The sequence below is a fragment of the Mycteria americana genome, chromosome 3 (genome assembly GCF_035582795.1).
Source record: "Mycteria americana isolate JAX WOST 10 ecotype Jacksonville Zoo and Gardens chromosome 3, USCA_MyAme_1.0, whole genome shotgun sequence".
Taxonomy (NCBI): Eukaryota; Metazoa; Chordata; class Aves; order Ciconiiformes; family Ciconiidae; genus Mycteria; species Mycteria americana.
This window is the reverse complement of record NC_134367.1, coordinates 10887615-10909297: the sequence shown is the minus strand read 5'-3', so window position 1 is coordinate 10909297 and position 21683 is coordinate 10887615. Positions and strand designations below refer to the sequence as shown.

The 21683-nt window shown below is 43.6% G+C and overlaps 1 protein-coding gene across 1 annotated transcript in view; it reads right to left on the bottom strand.

The window, feature by feature from the left end:
* The window catches only part of HS1BP3 (HCLS1 binding protein 3), a 51824-nt gene that overhangs the window by 7270 nt on the left and 22871 nt on the right, over window positions 1-21683 (bottom strand). Inside the window, exons 5-6 of the mRNA XM_075497849.1 lie at window positions 5292-5443; window positions 4655-4790 (exon numbers count right to left, since the gene is read on the bottom strand). Coding sequence (XP_075353964.1) covers window positions 4655-4790; window positions 5292-5443 — 288 coding nt within the window. The remainder of the gene's footprint in view (window positions 1-4654; window positions 4791-5291; window positions 5444-21683) is intronic.

Genomic DNA, 21683 nt, shown 5'->3' with positions numbered 1-21683 from the left:
AAGTAACCTGGGGCAAGATGGTTGAAATCTGGTGACTCTCAAGCCTAAAAAAAGCATCTCTTGCTAGACTAGGAGAGACTAGGACTCTAGGTCACCTCTCTGCATTATTCTATACAACCCATATCTGTTGCTAGGGGTGGGGCAAGAACTGATGTTTCCCATCTGGCAAAAGCCTTTCTATTGTGTTGGCCAAGTTTACTTTGTGGCTCTTCCAGTGTTTGTAAGTAGCATCCCTATACATCACATGAAAAATAAAAAGAACAACATAAATGCTTGAAAACCATCATGGAAAGTGCTCTTGGGCAGCAAGAAAACCCACCAAGAACTGGTAAAGAAAAGAACAGCTATTTATTTGTTTACTGAAAGCTACTGCAGCCAAATCAAGGTTCTTTCCCCACAGTCAGGTCACAACAAGCAAGGGCAACTGCCCTAGAGTGGTCAGGAGATTTCTGACTCAGTTGTTGCAACCTCCTCTACCACCTGCCCATCAGCCAAACAACTCTCTGCCCAAAGCATCAAGATTTAAACCCTCTGGAGTTTCTCAGAGCTCTTTTCCCACCCATGGTGCTGCTCTCATATCCTCAGGACAGCAAGAAAGCTCTTCTCATCACGTGGTGCTGGAGGTGGTGTCCCATATGACTCCTGGCTAGTCTGAATATAAGTGTTGCGCTCTGAATTCAGCAGCTGCTAATGGACTACTGAATGAAGAACATACAAACTTTTTCTGCTTCAAGGGTGGCAACAGTTCCTTGGCAAACTTGAAGGTAACAAACCTACTCAAGAAGCTGTATGCACTGAATGTTGTTTATAAATGGCCATTGTTAGGACGTGGTTTCACAAACAGCTTCAGCCTCTGCAACGTAATGCTCCCGAAAGGGTCATCACTTGCATCACTGATGGCACAGCTCACAGCTCTAAATACAGATCAACCTGTAAAATTCATCTTTTAAGGGCATGGGCAGGATGATGCAACTGTAGCACAAAGGTAAGAGCTGGACTGTCCTTTTCAACACCAGCAGCCTTAGATCAGCATAATCCTAAGAAAGAATACACCAGGTCTACCAGCACAGGGCAGCAGAACTGGGATCACGCTGCTGACACTGTTCTCAGCACTGGAAAAAGACAAATCTTATGCTGACAGCTGCTTCCTTCCAGTTCAACTCCTTATTCATTATCAAAGGTGAAGTTAATTAAATCTCTCCTAAAAAGCTGCTCAGACAACTGCGATAATTATTTCAGGCTGTAATTCTGTGGCCCGCAGAGCTGCTGCAACATTCACAGGATCAATTCTAGCATTGGTTTTCCACAAAAACCTGATCCATCACAGCAGGCAGGCACAATTTAGATTAATGAGGCAGAAGAGGTCGACTGCAGTCCTGCTGCATGAGAACTTAATTTGCACATCTGTGGCCACTGGGTGGACGGCGATGAGAAAATAAGATGGCATGAGAATCCACGATGGGAGAGTTTGCAGGATACTGATTTCTGCAGAAGCTGACTTCTGTCTCTCGCTTAAATGGAACTCGGACCTGAAGAGGAGCTTTGAGAGTGGAGCTAAATGGCTGAATGCATCCAGAAGGAATCTTTATACGGTATGATGTGACCCAGGAAAATGACAGGAGAAAAACAGAAGCCTGGTCCTAAATCCATTCCCAAGGATAATTCTTTTAACATCTGGGAAAGGGTTGATCAGCTACCTTTTCATCTCACTGCAGTTGGTCACCTTGCACCTTGGAACAGTCAAAAGCAATGGGACCCAGGACTTCTCGGAAGAGCCTGGGTTCCTCTGTATCCCTGTGGTGAAGAGATAAGCAAAAAGACTTGGTTACCTATCCCTCCCTTTCTCAAAGCACATCCCATGAAGGAAGAATATGATGTGCTCCTTTTTTCCTGAAGGCAACGTGATGGGACTTGACCTTGCTGGTTCCTACCACAGCAATTTATCTCTTTTCCAAAAGTTCTGGAAGGACATGCAAGTACAGTGCTCAACAGGCACCTCACCGATGTATTATGGCAGACCTAGTGGTATGAAAGAGTGCCTGCATCTACAATGCCAGTGATTAGAGTGAGGTAGCTCACCTAGTTTCTCCATCACCATCACTTAATATTTGTTGGTAAGGCAAGAAATTAGTAACCAGTAAAAGGCTGGTCAACGGACAGGAAGAGGGAAGATATTTGTTTGAATGGACATGGGTATTTTGCCATAAAAAGAAATCTTTAATTACACTTACAAAGCATTGGTTCTTCTCAAAGCTCAACACCTGTTAATGTAAAGTAGGTGATTCTATTTAAAATAGTAATTCTCATTTCATTTGAGCAGGTATCCACAGAGAGCAGAGTCTTCAGTCTGCAATGAGAACGTTTATCATATTCTGTTCTCCCTCATGTTGTGACAAGCACAGCCCACACACATTTTGCAGACTCATTTGTCTCCATAACAGTCTCTTCCTCAAGAGCTGAAAGTCACTGCTGTGCTGACAGCACTGTGGTGCTACTGCTGCTACAACCACTCACGTACCATAAAGATCACGAAGGACTTGGTTGCTCTTGTGTTCTGCTCTGAACATCTTCTTTTTCCTGTCTCCCCTTTGGAAGAAGAAGGTTCTGCCTTCCTCTGCCTTAGGTAGTGCTCTCCTATCTCTGCCCATGATTCACTGGAAAATACATTTTCCAGTAAGTCAGACACTTCTTGGATCTACCAGATGCATGTGACCAGATGATGTGGTACATGCAAATGTACACTACATGAAATCAAGAGCTACCACATCTGCATTATTCAGCTAATCCATCCGTGTACAGTGAACATGTCTAGGTTTCTAGACCTACCACAGACCTGCTGGTGCATCATAGCTCAAGCTGGTCTTAGGTCTTGACAAAATGTGTCCAGGAAAATTTTCTGTATGGTATAACAGAGTATGTCCAACAGACCGCGATGTTTGCCAGTTTTCCTCTAGTAGCTTAGCCAGCTCTAGCCCACTAAAGGAATGGGTTGTCACAGCTCCTGCTTTGATCTGAGGGTTGGGGAGAGATTTATTCAGTCCCCTTTGGGAAGGGAGAGGGATTGTCAACATCTACAGGGCAAAGGCAAGATTTATTCTTAGGCCTCAAAATATGCTCAAGCGCCCATGCCAAAGAGATTGCAAGGTTCAGCTCACATTGAACATTTCCTCTCACCACAAAGGGTCACTGCCTGGAAAAGAGACTGTGGCACCGCCCTGAAAGAACATGTAACACCAGTCTGGTGGTAAGGGAAGGTGGGAGATGATTCAAATGCTGCCTCTGCATTTATGAGACCTGACAGTTCTGCTAAGGCTTCCAGCTGAACAGAAAAAGTACATTGCGTATAACCACTTGAGAAAGTTCAGATACAGGATTTCAGGTGACTGCAATGAATTTACATAGAGGCGAGTGAAGTATTCTACTAGGTTAAAACAGCACTGCCACTCCTTTTACCCCCTTTAACAGCTTCTCCTTTACCCCAAATTGCCTTGCATTCAGTCTACCAGCTTACTCTGAAAATATTGCAAGCACATATGTGTTTGCTCCCAATATACCACAGCACTAAATCAGGTCATGTCCTGCCCCATCAGCTTCTATAAACATCAGGTGGGCTGTCAGGATGTAATGCGAGATGGCACCCAACCCAATTTAACCTTTGTTTAAATTAAGTCAGGTATTACCGCTGAGATAGCTAGCACTTTTGCATGCGTAGAAAGCAATAGCTGCAAAACTACCTGCTTCAGGAGAGGTTTGAAACCACACACAGATTCTCTCTCCTGGGTTTAGTACCTGCTGCGGAAATCATACATCCTAACAGGAGCTGGCTGGCAAGAATTAGCACCTGAAGCAGGTTGGCCTCATCATTCAGATGCCAGCCTGAGATCCAGAAGGCATGAATTTGACTCTTTACTGATGCTGGTCTCTGAGCATAGGCTCCCTGCTTGATCTCTTGAGGATTATCAATGCAGGCAATCTAGCCTTGTGAGGGAGATGTCAGAAATAAAACACATTATGGGATGATATGTTCCAGCACTACACTATCAAGAGGGCAGGTAAGTCTAAGAGCAAGTACATTATTCCCTCCTGTAACGCTGAGCTCCGGCCCTCCTTTCCACTAGATTAAAAATTAAATGCAGGGTGATAGAGATTTTAATGAGCTGTGGAGGTGTGCACAGGATTCTTCCTGGAAGTGTGCATGGAGATCTGTGAGCCACCAGCAGAAAATCATTCCTCTCGTGGCAAGAGCCCCTGATTTCAGCTTACTGAAGCTGAGTTCCTCTTTCTGGGCTTTGTTTCTCACTTTTTATAATGGCAGTCAGTTCTCACCCCCTGCGGATCGCTTGCAGAAAGCAGAAGTGTCATGTTAGAAAACAAAGACTAGATGGCATTCCTTGGGCCTTCAAGACCCTTCCTTTGGAGTCACAGAATAATACCTTGTACCCTACCTTTCTCAAAGGGTCTTCCTAATTCCCTTTTTAATGTGTTTGATTTCCAAGCTCCATGGCACATATCTTACCTCTTACTTGTAAGTACAAATACTAATTCACAGTTAGCTTTCAAAGTATTTAAGCTTTGCCCTCAAATTCATCTCTTTTGAGGTCCAAATAACTCCTCAGATCACCTTCATCCCACATGACAGATTTAAGATGAGTACCTCAGCAGTTTCTCAGTGTCCTCCTCAGGACCTGTGTTCAGCACATACTCCCTGTTCTTACAGGCAGCTGGTAGCAGTAGTGAGTCACCCAGTCTTACCACCCCACCAAGGTCTGGATCTTCAAATAATTTCAGATCTAGAAAGGGGAACCAGAAAATGCTGCAGTTAAATCATGCTCCATAAAACAATACCTGCATTAACACTAGCTTGTAAATCTGGCTACTGGGCTGAAAAAAAAGATCATGTAGACAATTCTTTTTTTACAAGGACTTCCAATCCACAAACTGCAGTGATACTGTGCACTCTCCGGAATTGGTAACTCTGCTTTCTTCTTGTACTCAAAAGTAGGTCACATTACTCTTGCTAGTGTGGCATGAGTGACTGTGGGACAGCCAGCTCCCACAGACCTAGAATATCCCAGCCCAAAATGTCAACAGTGAACAGCTATGGGAACTACAGGTCTTATTTATTCTTTCTGAATGATTCTAGATGATTCTGCCCCAGCTGAAGATGTGCCTTAACATTCCAAAGTCATTATTTAGCCTGTATACTCTGTTCCACTACATTTTAAAAGCTCAGTTATACAGATACTTTAGATAAAACAATCTGTGTATATACAAATATAGAACAGATTTACTCTCTTTCATCTTCTTCCTGGGACCAATTGATGAGAAATCTTTTTCTGGGCCAAAGAGTCCTTCATCTGGATCTACTTCCTCTTCAAAAATGGTTAATCTGGGCTTCTCTTCCTTGGTTGGATGAGCAGATGCCTTCTTTGTTTTTTTAGTTCTAAAACATAAGAGACAAGAAAGTCAGCTGCAATTCTTCATTCAACAAGAAAGATTTATGGCTAGAAAGTCTCATAGCTGAAAATGGAGGCTGGGAAAGGATTAAAGAAAGGTACATAGGCATCTGTTAGTCGCTGGCAGGAACAGGATATTGAGCTGGAGGGACTGTTGGTCTGACATACTCTACCTGTACTCATATTGTGTATTAAGAACTATGAAGGAACCCAGTGGGAACTGGAAGAGGGTTAAGAATGCTGTACTGTGCAAACTACCACTCAATCACATTTGTTTTAAGCAGCTTACTCGTCCCACACAGAATGCTTAAAAGGAGAAAGAAGAGCAGTTCCAGCAACACTGTCATAGACAGACAGAAAGGGGATGGCTTGAAAAACAAAGTGCAGGTTGGACCATCATATCGATCCCTTTGGACAGGTTTTTAAAAATCTCTTTGGCTCCATTTCCTTGTCAGTGCTTGCTGTTGCTTTTGACTACTGCATACTCCTTTCATAAAGGTGTCAGACACTCCCCTTATCCTCCTCAGAGGAGGCATGATAGGAAGACTACATCACCTTTAAGTTGAAGCAAGCAGGGACTGGAAGATACTTGGTTGGATAGACTGCTATTTGCAGAATTTACAAATGTCACTCAGTACTTTCTCAAACCAAGGACAGGATTAACTTCCTCTAAACTTAGTCTTCTAAAAATTTGACAGTGGGACAAAGTTAATTTTTAGGCTTCTTCTCAACTCAGTGGAAAGAGACAGACATCTCCATAGGACAATTAATCCCATCTATTTTGAACACTGATATTTGGATGCAATAAATCTCTGAAGATCTCCTCCTCTCCCCCTGGCTAGAGAAGGAAGCCAAAAACTAGTTTGGATTAGAGGCCTTTGGATTTGCACCTGGCTTAAACAAGGAGAGCTGAATCCCCTACCAAGAACAGTGAAAAGCGTGTGCCTCATGCTGTCATATCTAGGAGTCACGTTCCACTAGCTGAAGCTACAAGGCAGCTTTCACAGTAGGGCAGCTTGAGTTATAAGGCAAACCAGATGGCATAAAGAAGAAAATTTAGAGAACAGGACAAAAACCTTTGGATGAAAAGTCCAATTCAAACTAAGCCAAAAGAGATGCCTTCCTTAGGACAGCATGCCCTTCCTAAGAAATTGCCATATTTCAGAGATCCTTACTCTTAGTGGTCATGGCCTTGCAATTTCTAAGGTAGCCCCTCTGAGTGCCTCTTACAATAGAAGATCTGATCTTCTCCTTTGCAGAGAGCAGGTCAGGTTTCAGCCTAGAGCAAACCCAATTATCAGCACTTAACATGCCATAGTCATCAAAAACTAAGAACAAGGTCAAAAGATTACACATACATTCCAACTACATTAAAGAATCTTGTAAAATCCTCTTCCAGTTACAGCTGCACACAAAAGAGTGGAGTGCAGTTACTTCCAGTTATTTTCACAAGTTTATTCACCAAAATAGAACTCATGGATGATATTACCTTGCTACCACCACTTTGTCTCTTAGCAATGGGAAATGCTGCACTTCAGAGGCCTAAGAGCAAGCCCCATGTAGAACTTAAATATGGCCTTATTTGGAAATATACCCTATTCAATATACCAAAGGTGTCTGCAGTTGTCAGCGGCTAATTTGCTGAACTATTTATGATACAAAACTTCTTTTTAAAGCAGGAGAAACTTCCATGGCTTGCTTTATTTCACATTTGCATTCATTATGGATATGCCTTGAGTGACTTCTGAATTTGAGCTACTTTTGAAAGGTCAGCTCCAAGGAACTGCCTCGAACTGAAGCACTTGTAAAAGAGCCTTCTTGCAAAACGTGACAAAACAAAATCTGAAGTTATAATATGTACAAGCCAGACAGCTTTCACCCAGGATTTCTACACAAACTCAAATTCATTGCTTTATTAACTGTGGTAAGAAATCTATCACTCAAATGAACTATTAATCTATCACTGAAATGAAGTATTAAAGGAAAAGGTAAAAAATGAGAGCCATTATATTTAACAACAAAAACAGAAGAACAGTAAGACTGAGTCTTTCAGAGCTGACAAATTAATTAAAAATAGAATTAGTAGACACAAATAAATCCAATCTACTGGGGAAGGAGCAACCTTTATTTGCATAATTCATGCCTTGCAAAGTATTCTTTGAGAAGCAAATGACAACATAGATGAGGATTTGCCAGTCTACAGAACACCAAAAAGTCTTTGACAAGATCCCTTGTCCATTCAGAGAGTTACAACAGCTGTCCTGATGCATAAGAGCCTGTTATGCCACAGGTACTTACATACATGAGCCAATACATTTCTAAGCAACAGGTCTCCACCACAGTGAAGTTAATAAGGAGTTTACTAATAGTTAGCTAAAGTATTTGCAGCAAAGAGTACCAGAACAGTGGGAAATACCGAAGAAAGGTATGAAGAGAGTCATAAAGAACAGCACGTAAAGGAAAATTAATTGAACTGAAAAGTCCTGGTAATAACACTCTGTTTACTCTAGCCATCAAACTGGCCCACTTACACTGCCTCACTTTTCTGTTTTGCCAGGGGACTCCATTGGCAGTTACAGGGCGTGGGGCCAAACCCACAGGGCTTGACTGCTACCAGTAGGAACATGAATAAGTTGTTTTTCTGCTTTCAAGTTGTTCCCCCTCACTACCCTTCTAAGGAAGCCACAGTTGGACTGCCATGTAATTCCAGCATATCCATACAGGGACTCTGTTGAGGTCAGTCTCTAACTGGGAAACAGGATTCCCACGGTTCTGTATTTAGCTGTGCCAGTCCAGGCTGTGCACTGCTGAGCAGAGGTTAAGGGATGAGAAAGAGTGTGTAAAAAGTTTTGGAGCCTGTCTGAGATTCTGGTTTCACAATCAGCTTCAGCTGGCCTGAGTGTCTGTCTGCCTGCCCACTCATCCTCTTTCTATATATTCCTATCTCCCCATAAGCAGTGGACCAGGGACTTAGCTGCAACTGAGCTGATGGTGAAGCCACGTGCTGGTAGGCATGCAGAGGAGAAGCTGCAAGGATAGCTAATTCAATGATCATGATGTGTCAGGGTGCAGTTAGCTGGTGCAGGGATGTAGAGGCTTTTGGGAAGACAGAAATGAAGAAACATTTAGTCTCCCAAAGTATTACCATACTCAAGCCCTGCACTTCATTAGCACCTTCTTCATACATCACACTCACAACCCTGGCATCTGACGTTTTGAAACTACCTGCATCCAGCTGGCAGAAGACGACCCATATAATTGCTATTTCTTTGTTCCTGAAACAAGTGAACCTTGGCACATCGCTCTAGTGAATTTTTAAAATCTTAACAAAAAACAATCCAGCCCTAAAGATGATGTATCCTTTGTTCAGCTGATCCTATTTACTCAGTTGAGCTCACTGACTTCTATACATGAAGCCCTGCGAGAATGACTCAAATAACACTACCATCTTCTGCTCTGAGTCCAAAAGGAGTCAAACTGCCTCATAAGTGACTGTAGATAAAGACTAGCCTCCTAACTGACATGAACCAAAACTGGATGATCAAAAATTAGAGTATATGAATCCACCTAGTCAGGCTACTGGCACACTTGAAAATCCAGCTGAGACTCCTGGCTCCCAAATGATTCTCAAATCACCCATGAAAATGTCAACAAAACCTGTATTCAGAAGACACCTACTTTCAAAACTAACCCATTTTGTGAGCTCAATCCTCATGTTATTGTTTACAGACACAATGTAGGTCACTTGTTTGGCAGCCTCCATGTCTCACTGGCACATCAATAATGCAGAAGAGCTTTCTGGTCAGCTGTAGAAAACAGCGATGAGGATGACTAAGACACTTCAAAATCAGAAAATTTCCAGACCTGTGTATGTCATAGCTGTATTTTGAAATACTGGATCTCCAGACCTAACGCTTGGTGACACATAGCTTAAATCAAAGGGCATGTCTACTGTGCTCAATACAGACAGGAGTCCCTAACCCATGCTCACTACGAGGTTAAAATAGTGAGTGTAATTATTCAGAGTAAGTCTAATCTCAGCACACAGAGAAAAATTTTCAGAACTTATTATTCTGAAAATATGATCATCTCTTTTTTATAGAAATAAGATTATGCTCCAGGAAAGGAATGTTACAGTAATATTAAAAAAGACTTACTCAGAATATACATATTCATATTTTAGGTATCCATGGGATTTTACAAGGAAAGAGCTCACTAATATAAATGGACACCCCAACTCCCACAAATCTATGTTCAGGCTTGAACAAAAGAACTACTGCTAAAATAGCAGCAATATTAGCACATCTTCTTCAAAACCATTTCTGAAAAACAAAGAACCTATACACTAGTTCATGCAGAAAACAAAATGTCATCTGCTGCTTTCTTTTCATTCAACAGTGCTCATTTTCCAAAGCTGCCTGATGATAACAGACAGGACAAAAGGGGTCATTCTCATCTGCTTTGGGCAAGGGATGCTGAATAGAAATTCTAAGCCCGTCAGCTCAACACAGCCTGACTGCTAAGCGTTAAGCAACCGTGACAAGCACTGGCTGCAGGGATATTTTACCTCACACAGTAATCTTTTTTCTTGTGGACATCACAGTAACTTACAGTGTTTTAAATGGCCCTGGCATATCCCAAAATGAGATAATGCATAATAGATGGAATAAATGTCCTATTAGAAATCATTTGGAAGAAGAGCATTCAACTGCAGGCAAAGTTTCTCCCGCTGCAGCCTCCAGATAAGGCTAGCCTTGGACTATTGTTCCAGCAGAGCAACAGATGGAAAGAAAGCCTGAAGGAAGAGATTTTCAAGAGTTCAGCTCCCATCTAGGGACCTGCTTTTGTGGAGAGATTTTCTGAAGGGCTCAGCACCCAGAAGTACCTCTTCCTAAAAGAAGCCAAGCCATTTTTATAATCTGTCCTTAAGCTTTTTGATTATATCCTTTTTCAATATAATTTGAAAACAGATGACAAGACCGTAGATGGCCAACTTTTGTTTAGTATACAGCTCATTAGCAATAATCATAATACAGAAACATTTCCTAAAAAGTTTTCAACTAAATAACTAATGAAGTACATAGGCACTCATATGCCTGGCAAGGGAACAAGGGTTACAGAGCAGATTGCAAAGAAAGAAAATTAAGATAAAGGAAATTTCTTTATCATCTTCCTTTGGTTTTCTAGACTAAACCAGAATGTGAGACTTGCTGAAACAAGTTAAGGACAACGAAAGACAAGTTTCAAAATATAATCATGACTAAATTAAACCACAGCAAGGACAGTGGTCCAGAACAAGACGGGCATAATAAAGTTGCCAATAATGAAGTGAAAAAGCCAAAAATACTCACTAGTATTTTGGGTTTCATCTGCAAAGCAGCAGAATGGTACTTTCAGAGTTTCTGACAACAGTGAAATAGTTCTTATTCTAATACTCATGTTAATGATGCACATTTTCAAATATGCAATACCAGATAACATGCACTAACGTGTTTTGGAAAAAAATTGGCCAGGCATCTTTCTGCACCCTGGATGTAACTACTCAACACATTTTAGAACTTCAGGGAGGTTACAGAGGGCTAAAAATAAAGCTATTTTAGAAATTAGAAAAGTTAGAAAAGTACAACACAAAGAAGCATGCACTGGTGAGTGTTGCCTTGATGCTCGGTAAAGAAAGGCAGATAATCAGATATAACCAGTAAGTAATTAAGAGAACATTCATTACTAAAGTCTTGACAAAATCATGCTGCTGTTTTCCATTTATGAGCCTACAGGCTTGGTCAGTAATGGTATCTTATCCAAGGATTGACATAGCAGTCCTGAGACTTCCCACTGTTTTCTTCCAAAGCAGGACCAGGACAATGGAAGCTCCCTATCCTCCAGCTCCTGTGGACGGGGATCTCACTGCAGCATTGCAGGTATCTGCTTCTCTGTAGAGAGAGAGCCTGAGCTATCTCTGCATTAACTTAGGCACTCAGATGCCTCAAGCAAGGAGGGATGAAACCAGAACGCTCTCTTTTTGGTTCTCCATGGCTTTGGTGGGGTGAGGAGGAGACAATATTATGTCTTGCTGTTCAGTCTATGAATTAGTAAAAGAGCTACAAGGCAAGCGTGATGATGGCAGCATCAAAGCTTTGTGTATGCCAGCTTTTATTATGCCCATAATTCTCTTTCTCTATTTGTATGATTGGTAGGACTTGATTTCAAATTGATAAAAGGAGAGAAACATTGATTTTTGCTCTTCTTCCCTCTTCTGGAGCACTTTCTATTTTCCCTGTGTCTAGTCCTTGCAATTTCTGCCTAATATAATCCTATTTCCCCTTTTCATCTCTCCTCAATCCATTTCCCCAAATTCCTGGCCAGTTATCAGGCACTTTCTTGCTCCACCTCCAGGATCTGCAGTATTGCCTTATCCTCCAGACTTGACAATTAAGGATGATTAACCAGAGATAAGGCAAGTTAGCAAAGGAAGAGAAAGGGAAGAGGTTGAAGCTGATCACAAATGATAACCAGCTATAACTGCTGACCACCAAAAATAAACAAGGACGTTTACCAGTCAGTTTTCAATAAAAGGTAAAATTCATGTTAAATCTTAAACATAAAATCTTTCTGGAGAAAGGAAGCTTTTTCAGGAAAAAAATAGGATGAACAGTTTCGACTTAAACTCTGCCAGATGTTATTCCTTGATCTATTTCCTTTAAGGTCACCACCTAAGCTAATGGAGTTACTTTTGGGAACAAGCCCTAGCTTTATGTTTTGACCCTACAAAAATTACACTCTAAGAAAAAAATCAATTCCCTTACACTAATTAATAATTGTTACAGGTCTGTAGCTCCAAAGACAGCAAATTCTTAGGCAAGTACTGTGTTACATGCCTGTAAATTGATGTCTACATGCAGTATAACTCAGCAATAAAATGTGTGACAAGAATATAAATACGACAACTGCAATGAAATCAACCTGCCAACATGGTCCCTTTATGAGACATTCTTCACAAAATGTCCTGAGCAGCTTCACAATCAAAGTCAACCAAGATGAAACAAGCAAGGTGTGAAAAAAACTAGCTAGTGAGCATGTTATCTGCCACATGCTCAACAGATTCAGGAGCAAACACAAAAAAAGAAGGCCTCACAAATAGGGAACTGATGGTACTGAAAGTATCCAATGTTGTGGTAAGAATTCTTACAACTAGCAAGTAAAAGCAACAAATGCAAACAGCAACTATTTTGGAAAAGTAATTAGTTTCTTCAACACTGAAATGGCGAAAAAAGCCAAATACACACGTGAACGTACCACTGCAGCTTCTTGTTAGATGTATTTGAACAATTTCTGAAAAAGCACTGAACACATGAATAGTTGATGCTTCATTTCCAGAAGCGTTCGGCACTCACACCCCTAAATCACAGAACCACAGAGTCACAGAATGGTTTGGTTTGGAAGGGACCTTTGAAGATCACCCAGTACAACTCCCCTGCCATGGGCAGGGACATCTTTCACTAGATCAGGTTGTTCAAAGCGTCATCCAACCTGACCTTGAACACTTCCAGTGATGGGGCATCCACAGTTTCTCTGGGCAACCTGTTCCAATGTCTCACCACCCTTATCATAAAAAATTTCTTCCTTATGTCCAATTTAAACCTACCTTCTTTCAGTTTAAAACTGTTGCCCTTTGTCCTGTCACTACAGGCCTTGGTAAAGTCAAATCAGCAGGACCTGCAACTGCTTGGTGCCTCCTCCCAAGGACAGGCAGCCTGACTGTTCCACATCTACGTTGCAAAGATTTAATTTTTTGTTACCCAATCTTCACCTCCTTGCAAACAGAATGCCATCATATCCAGCAGCATCTCCTGCCATGTTGTATCCTCAGGAGGAGACCATTTCCCCTGTGCTGCTGCTTCATGTGAATTCCCTCCTCGCTGCATCCAAAAGCAGAAAGGGTACAAGAACACAGACTGCGGGCACAACTCTAGTTTTTATCTGCCTGTGAACAGAAAAGCCTCAAATAGATAACGTAACAAGAGGATGTTTGCATCAAAAAACCTCTGGCCTCTCTAATCCCAGAGGCTCCGTGTAAAAATGTCTGAAATGTGCGCTTCTTTTTTTCACCTGGTACCTCCACAGTCCAACCCCCAACCTATGGAAAACCTCTAGCAAACTACAAGTGATGTTCCAGTCTAAAATTTTGCCTGACATACCTGTCACACCACATCTAGAGAGCTTATGAAAAGCCAGAGAAGGGCCGGTTACCAAGGCAGTGAGCAGATTCCAGCAGTAGCCCAGCAGGATTTGCACTCAGAGGCAGACTGCTTCACAAGCGCAGGGTCTCGACTGCTCCATGATATGGCCGAGGAGGGAAGATGGGGCTGAGCCTGGTGCCCCACTGTCTTCCCTCCCCCACATCTTGCTGTTCACAGAGGTCACTTTTTTCTCTTGGCTGCGCCATGGGTAAAACAAACCTCTCACTGCAACACAGAGATGGCTCCACAGGAAATAAAATAGCGAAGGAGACAGTGAGACATTGTCAGAGCTAAATGATACCGCTGTTGCAGACACAGCCCTGTGCTCCGGCTGCTGCCTCTCCTGCTGATCACGAGATCAAAACCTCTTCCATAAAAAGAAAGCACAGCTTTCCTGCCTAGAGGTTTCTCGTGCTGTTTTTTTTTTTTTTTAACAGAGGCAAGATAAAATTGCTCTGGGTGAAATATTCCCCAGGCCACGGATATACCTATTGCACAAAGCAATTCCAGTTCTGATGTTACAGAGCTGCTGGAGGTCAGTCTGTAGGAACAGTCACACCAGGGAGCACCGGAGACACAAAACTCTCCTAAGCAAGACACTGGTAGTGTGGTAGCACCTCTGGGATAACATATTTGGGGGGGGGGGGGGGGGGGGGCAGAACTGGGCAATTGCAGCCAGAGAGAGGAGTGAGAATATGTGAGAGAAACAACTCTGCAGACACCAAGGGCAGTGAAGAAGGAGGGGGAGGAGGTGCTCCAGGCACTGGAGCAGAGATTCCCTTGCAGCCCCTGGTGAAGACCATGGTGAGGCAGGCTGTCCCCTGCAGCCTGTGGAGGTTAATGGTGGAGCAGATATCCACCTGTAGCCCATGGAGGAAACCAGAAGCAGAGCAGGTGGATGCCCAAAGGAGCTGTGACCCCTCCTATGTGACCCCCCAGCGTGGGAAGCCCATGCTGGAGCAGGCTTCTGGCAGGACCTGTGGACCCATGGAGAGAGGAGCCCACGCTGGAGCAGGTTTGCTGGCAGGACTTGTGACCCCATGGGGGACCCACGCTGGAGCAGTCTGTTCCTGAAGGACTGCACCCCGTGGAAGGGACCCATGCTGGAGCAGTTCATGCAGAACTGCAGCCCGTGGGAAGGACTCAAGTTGGAGAAGTTCATGGAGGACTGTCTCCTGTGGGAGGGACCCCATGCTGGAGCAGAGGAAGAGTGTGAGGAGTCCTCCCCCTGAGGAGGAAGGAGCAGCAGGGACAACGTGTGATGAACTGACCGCAACCCCCATTCCCCGTCCCCCTGAGCCACTCAGGGGGAGGAGGTAGAGAATTCAGGAGTAAAGTTGAGCCAGGGAAGAAGGGAGGGGTGTGGGGGAAGATGTTTTAATATTGTTTTTCATTATCCTACTCCGATTCGATTGGTAATAAATTAAATTAATTTTCCCCAAGTTGAGTCTGTTTTGCCCATGACAGTAATTGGTGAGTGATCTCTCCCTGTCCTTATCTTGACCCACGAGCCTTTCATTATATTTTCTCTCCCCTGTCCAGCCAGGAGAGGGGAGTGATAGAGCGGCTTTGGTGGGACCCTGGCATCCAGCCAGGGTCAACCCACCACACCTGCCTGTGGTCTCCCAAGGAAGGGAAGGGTTTTGAGGCTGCCACCTTCCCATGACTGGCAGAATTCCACAGCAGAGGTGCCATGAGCACAGGAGGCGGCACACACCCCTGCCCTGCTGAACAAGAGGGCTAGGGCAGGACTGTATCCGTACTATAAAACACTTGGCCTTGGGCTTCCCTTGCTCTGTGTGGTGTCCTGGACTTATTTATTCTGCATCGGATTTTCAATTCAAAGCGCTTGAAATAATTCAGGGTTGTGCTAGAGCTCTGCAAAGTCATAGCCTGAAACAGAGGGTGCTTATGACAGGCTTTGGGCACAGAACAAAGGCGTGTGGTGGTGTTTGAAGGAGCAAAGCTTGATGAGATACTGCCAAAGGACTGTGTACAGAGACAAACTTGATGCAGTCCTCTCCATGTCACCTTTTGGAAACGGTCCCTGCGAGGGGTCCTGGGTACCAGTCCCTCCCAGGAAGAACAGATAAGCAGAGAGGAGAAAGCAGACTGTCCTTTGCCATGTTGTCCATTTGTCTGTAGGGTTTAAGGATACCTTGGCATCCTTCATAATATCCATCAGTAGCATCCGTCTTGTAGCACTCAACAGCACCACGATGGCTCCCCATCCGTGAGCAATGGTGCTGTGCTGCCAACAGCTGGCAAACGACTGGGAGACCAAGCAAGTTCCTCCACGAGAGTAAGGGATACGACAGGGTGGGTTACATCTCCCACCACCCCCCAAGGGCAACTAAAACAACGCTATTGCCAACAGACTGCAACGTTTGGATAGCCCCCAAACACCTCACAACCTTTCAGAATTCACTCTCTCTGCACCTCTACGTGGCAGGGCATGCCGGCACTCTTCTTTTACAGATCGGGAATGAAACGCAGTCGTGAAAACCAGAAATGAGCTGTCTGTAGCCTAAACAGGATGTCTTTGAAACGAAGAATTGAAACTAATTCCCCTGAGACCTTGGCCAGCGGCTCTGGACCACATGCTTCTCCTTCCCGTTTGAGCATCCTGCATTGTGTGGCACTGCCCTTGCCTCTTGGCAGCACCACTGAACAAATAAAAACAACTCCAGTGAGGTCAGGGTTTGCTGTAACAGCTCCTGAGGGAGGAAGTGAGGGTTAGCCCTCAGGAGCCTCTTAAGAACGCATTGGCTTCTTTTCGTATTACAGAAACAGTTGGAGCCATGGCTCTGTCACTCATAGCCAAGATGAGAAAGACGGATGACTCGGGAACAAGTTTCCAGGACAAGACTGTTATACACAGCAACAGCCTATGCTGGCAGATAACCCATCACACAGATGAAAAATGAGACATCTTTAGCAAATGGGTCTAGATAATGTTGTAAGGTGGTTTTGAGGGCATGACACCATGTTTTGTGTTTAATGACGCCTTCAAGAATGCCTCGGATGCTATTACAGACAAAAAGCAATAAAGCAAGGCAGAGAGAAGCTTGGAAATCTTCCATCCAAGCCACTCTGACCAGTTTGTGTATCATGCCAAATAAGTAGCAGTTATTACAGAAAATCATGGTTCAGAGAGCAGACTTCAGAGAATACCCTATACTAGCAAAAACCCAAGTCAAGATCTTTTCCTAGCCAACTGACACACCATGGCTCACACCCACACGGCTGAACTCTGTTATACTCCAAAACAGGCTGGCTGCACCCATCCAGTCCTGGGCCAGCTCCTGAGCTGCACCCACCATCACCCAAAAGAGTGCTAGCTGATAGGAGCCAGCTACATACTTGCTGCAAAATGTCCTTGGTGTTTTATGCTCACAGAGCATCCTTAAGTGCCAGACATCATACACTCAGCACCACCTGCACCAAGAAAACCCTCGTTACAGGACCCCGACAGCTGCAATTCTGACTCCTAAATGTGCACCTTCTTCAGCCTGTCCTGATGACAATGAAAAGCCAACATCTATACTAGCAAATAAACGTGGTCAGGGCTTAGGCTGAGATAATGGCACGCTCTATCTGTCTTGTGAGTTTTTAGCATGCTTCCTAGCATGAATTTGGCCCAGGCTAATTATTGCTTTCCCAAATGATGCCTGGACATAGTTTAGGGATCAGTACAAGCTCAGGGCCCTTCCTGTTTTGGACGTGGCCAGCTTGCTCTGGGGAGCGGAAGGATTTAGCTGTTGGACAGGAGCTACTTCATCGTAGTTGGCACAGAGCAAGACTACAGTTCCTGTCCGGTTTTATTTACTAGTTCACTCACAGTCAAATCACCCTACCTCAGCTGCATATTTCACTGTGATGATAAATCTTACTACCCCTTATGATCTGGACATAACTGGGCATCTCAGGCAACATGGAAAGAAAGGTTTTGAGTCTTATCCAAAATTTATGGAAGGTAATAGAAAGCATTTCTTTCACTTCAATGACAATTGCCATTAACAATGATCTGAATGCCACATTTCTGTGCAAACAGAAACTTTTCCACAGGCCGACCTATGAAATCAGTTTTATTCCTTTTACCAAAGGGATAATGGAGAGATCTAACTTTTAAGTACTGTACCCAAGATGCGACCTGAGAAATTAAAGCGCAGAATGAAGAGCTGCTGAGTCCCAGATGTGTGTCGGTCCTTAAGGACATTCCTCTTTTTGCTGGCACTTCAGGTTATTCCAGACCTGGCCAACTGCTGCAAGGAGCAGTAGCAAGAGCATGTGATCCACAGGTGTGTTAACTAGTACCAGCCCATAGTTACAATGGCTAATTCATGCATTTTTGGCAAGGTTTTACAGATCACTTCCAAAAATGGTTTTCCAAAAGCCAGTTCTTTGATCCTTTGAAACCAAGACAGAAACTTCTGCAGCAGGTCCACGGGGAAAAGGGAACAATGGTTTTATTAAGTCTGTGGAGTTAGGAACTTGACAGCATCAGATGAAAGGAAAAGCAAGTCTCCCATCTCAATTTAAACTGAGCACACATTCACCCCACAGACAGCTTCTTCTAGAGCAAACAATTATATTATACTTGGTGAACAGAAAAACAACAGGGCATCTCTGAATCCATCCCTCATTAGCAGTCTGTCTCATCTACAAGCAGTTCCCCGGGTCTGCCGATTAAAGATTTCCCGAGCCTTGGTGAAAGGAGCAGGCTAATCGATGAGGTAATGCTTTTTATTCTAATTAAGGACTTGAGTCATCCTATTATTGTAAAGTCCATGAAACAAAACATGTTTAAATCTGCCCAATTACATCATGTTCAATCCTCTTCCAAAGCAGAAGTAAAAAAAAAAGACACTTTTGATCCGTGTAGTTGTAAATTTATCCTGTATCCTTCTAAAGGATCTCCTGCCTCCTACGAATCTGTCTCAGTTAACTAAGGACTTGCTTAATATGCCTGCAGAATGGCTCACGGCAGCTTCTGCACGCCTTCATCACTGTTTAGTTCTGCACTGCTACAAATGACCGCACACTGCTGTTAAACAGGATGGGAAAATCAAAAGCTGAGAGTTCACTCACAGGACTAAGGGAATTATTTGAAAGATGGTGCCAGCTAGTGGCAAAGGTATTTCATTCCAGTTTCCTGACATTACTTGGCTCTACAATTCTTCTATATACAGAAAAGTGTATGGTAAGTTTTATTGCTTTAATACATTGTAAACAATGAACCAGATCCATTAAAAATCCTGTGACATCTTTCTTAAAAGCAGACATACCTACTTCAGCAAGCTAGTCAAATTCCAAGCTGGGTATTTACATTTACATCGGTGCAATTCCCCTTGCATTTCCAGTCGAATTACATGTTCTTCACTTCCTGTCTGATGCTGCAATGAGGTGTTGCACTAAGCTATTAAGTCCTTGCTGCATTTTACCCCAGGTGTAGTTACATTTGTGTTCTGCTTGAAAACACTGCCGGATAGCATACACAGCTATAACACTACACAGACTATAGAGTTATTTGCAGTCCTTTGGGTTTAGGATGATGGTATAAACACAAATTTACTATTTATAAAACCCATTAAAGCATATTCAGTGTTCTAATCAGAAAGAAAATGAAGCACATTAAAATAACTACTTAAACTCCTTCCCAAAGGATCCTCACATTCCAGCTGTGTACATACTGGAATCACTCAAGCCAGCCATGACAGAAACTCATCACTGAAGTTTAACCAAGGCAATTACTTCAGCATGCTACATAAAACCTGGGGAAATGATGACTGCATAATCTTATGGGACCAAAAATCCAACATTAGAGCAGGAAATATGAATGCAGATAAGGACAATGCTGGCACAAGGGAGGACTCTCACAAGTTTTCCTTAGGTCAGGGAAGTGACTATTTCCAGAATAAAAGAAGACACAGAACAGCCAACTTTAGATCTGTAAGTTATGCATCCACTCGTCTCCAAACCTCTCTGACAGTGAGTGCCCTAGCTCTGATCCCAAGGAGCAGTTCTTTCTGATTGCCAGAAGTGGACATAGCAGGAGGGTTTTTTCAATCACCTGTCAAATATGCTGTCTTGAAGGAGTGCCTATAGATGTAACCTACGCCAACTACAAGCCCAGGAGTACCAGAAAATCTGAGTTTTCCTGAACGCACTTACATTCAGTTAGCACTACCCCAGAACTTCAATGAGAGAAGAGGGCTCAGTCCTTCACACATCCAACTCAATTCCCCTGGTTGGAAGGTACAGATGGAAAAGGTTCTCAGTCCCACCCTTTGGAGCCGCCCAGGCCTTGGTAGAGTTCTCCCAAGGAAAACATATTCCAAGAGCAATCACTCAGAAGACAAAACACAGAATGAATATGGATGATTCTGTGAGATTCAATACCTAAACATAGTTTCATTTTCAATTGTTTTCTTTCAATCAACCCCAACCTTCCATCTGTGGGGGGACAACAAGATTTGCAGTAAAGAAACAATGTGGGAAGCTGTGCTGAGGAGATGGGATCGGAGGCAGAAGGGAAAGGAAAGCCCATGACATGGGAAAACAACACTCATAAAGCACCTATAAACATAAAAAAAGTTCAGGACAGACAAACTGGAGGGACTGAATTCCTGCAAGGACAGCATCCCTGCCATCCTGCTTTACTCTCTAGCCACTCAGTTAAAACACCTCCAAGGAGAGGCTATAAGGCTGCCCCCAAAAAGGGTTGAGAGCAGACAAATAATGAAAAGTAAGTCTCATCCTTTAACTGGATGGGTAATACACACTTTTTGCTGCCTTTTCCTCTTTTTCCTCTCTTTGATGGGGAAGAACACTATCCCAGACTATGTCCTTGGTTTTCGGAAAAATTTCAACTGTCAGAAATGTTTCAGTAGAAGACCAACGAGGTTGTTTACTGGGATTTTGCACGTTGCCAATCTGACAGCAGCTGGATTGGAATTGTGACAAATACTTGTGTCGCTTGGCAAAGTGACGGTCGAGCATGCCTTGCAACCTAAGCTTGTGACTCAACAACTGACAGAAAATAAAGATCTGCCTGTTTAAATCTCTGAAGGCTTCACAGCTGTGAGCGTGGATACACACACTGCTAGGAAAACAAGGCTCACTCACTCTTTTCTTGTTCATTGTTTTAACTATCTGAATTTCATTAAAGAAATATAACCTGTATCTTCCCTCTTCTTTGATGTTTTGACACCTTCACTCTCTCTCAGCTGATCAGGACAGACAGAGCAGTGTTTCTACTGCTATGCATGAATCCGACTGGATTCAGAGGGGAAGTTATGCACGTACCTGGCTAGACCAAAAGGCACTTGTAAATTTATGAGTGGCTGAGGAGTAGGAGGATGCCTGAGGAGTGGCATCCTGAGGAGTGGCAGGAGTACAATCCTGCCAACCAAGGACCAGAAGGCACAGCAGCTGAACACACATTTTGACGAGTTTGCTCCAGACCATCTGTCCAGCAGACAGCAGCTGTGCCGTGACACTGATCCAGCCTGCAGAAATTCTCTTCCTTGGAGGTAAAAATCCACCAGCAAGCACACTGCCCTCACCTATTACAGCTCTGGGCACTCCATCAATGAAACCTGGAAAGATGGTAAATGCAGGACTCCCCTTAAGCTGATTTCTGCCTCTTCATCAGCCATTCTCAGCAGCCCAAGGTTTCTGGCAGAGGAAGCAAGAGCAAACGTTGCCACTCATTTCCTCCCCAAAGACAAAAGGCTGAGGCCATCCTAGGCTCTTCTGCCACAACAGGGAAGAAAAGGGAAGGAAAGGGAGCACTGGGATGAACAGCTCAGGAGTCAAACTCCAGCCTGGCTGCCATTAAGGGGCTGGGAGATGTGAAGGTGTTGAACGCAACCCAGAAACAACTGCTGGCTCTTGCGCTGATCCACCTCCTCCTGCAGCCAGCCTGGCTCTGCAGGGCTCTGGCAAGGCCAGGGCTGGCTGCCTGGCTGCTCCTTCCCTGCCAATC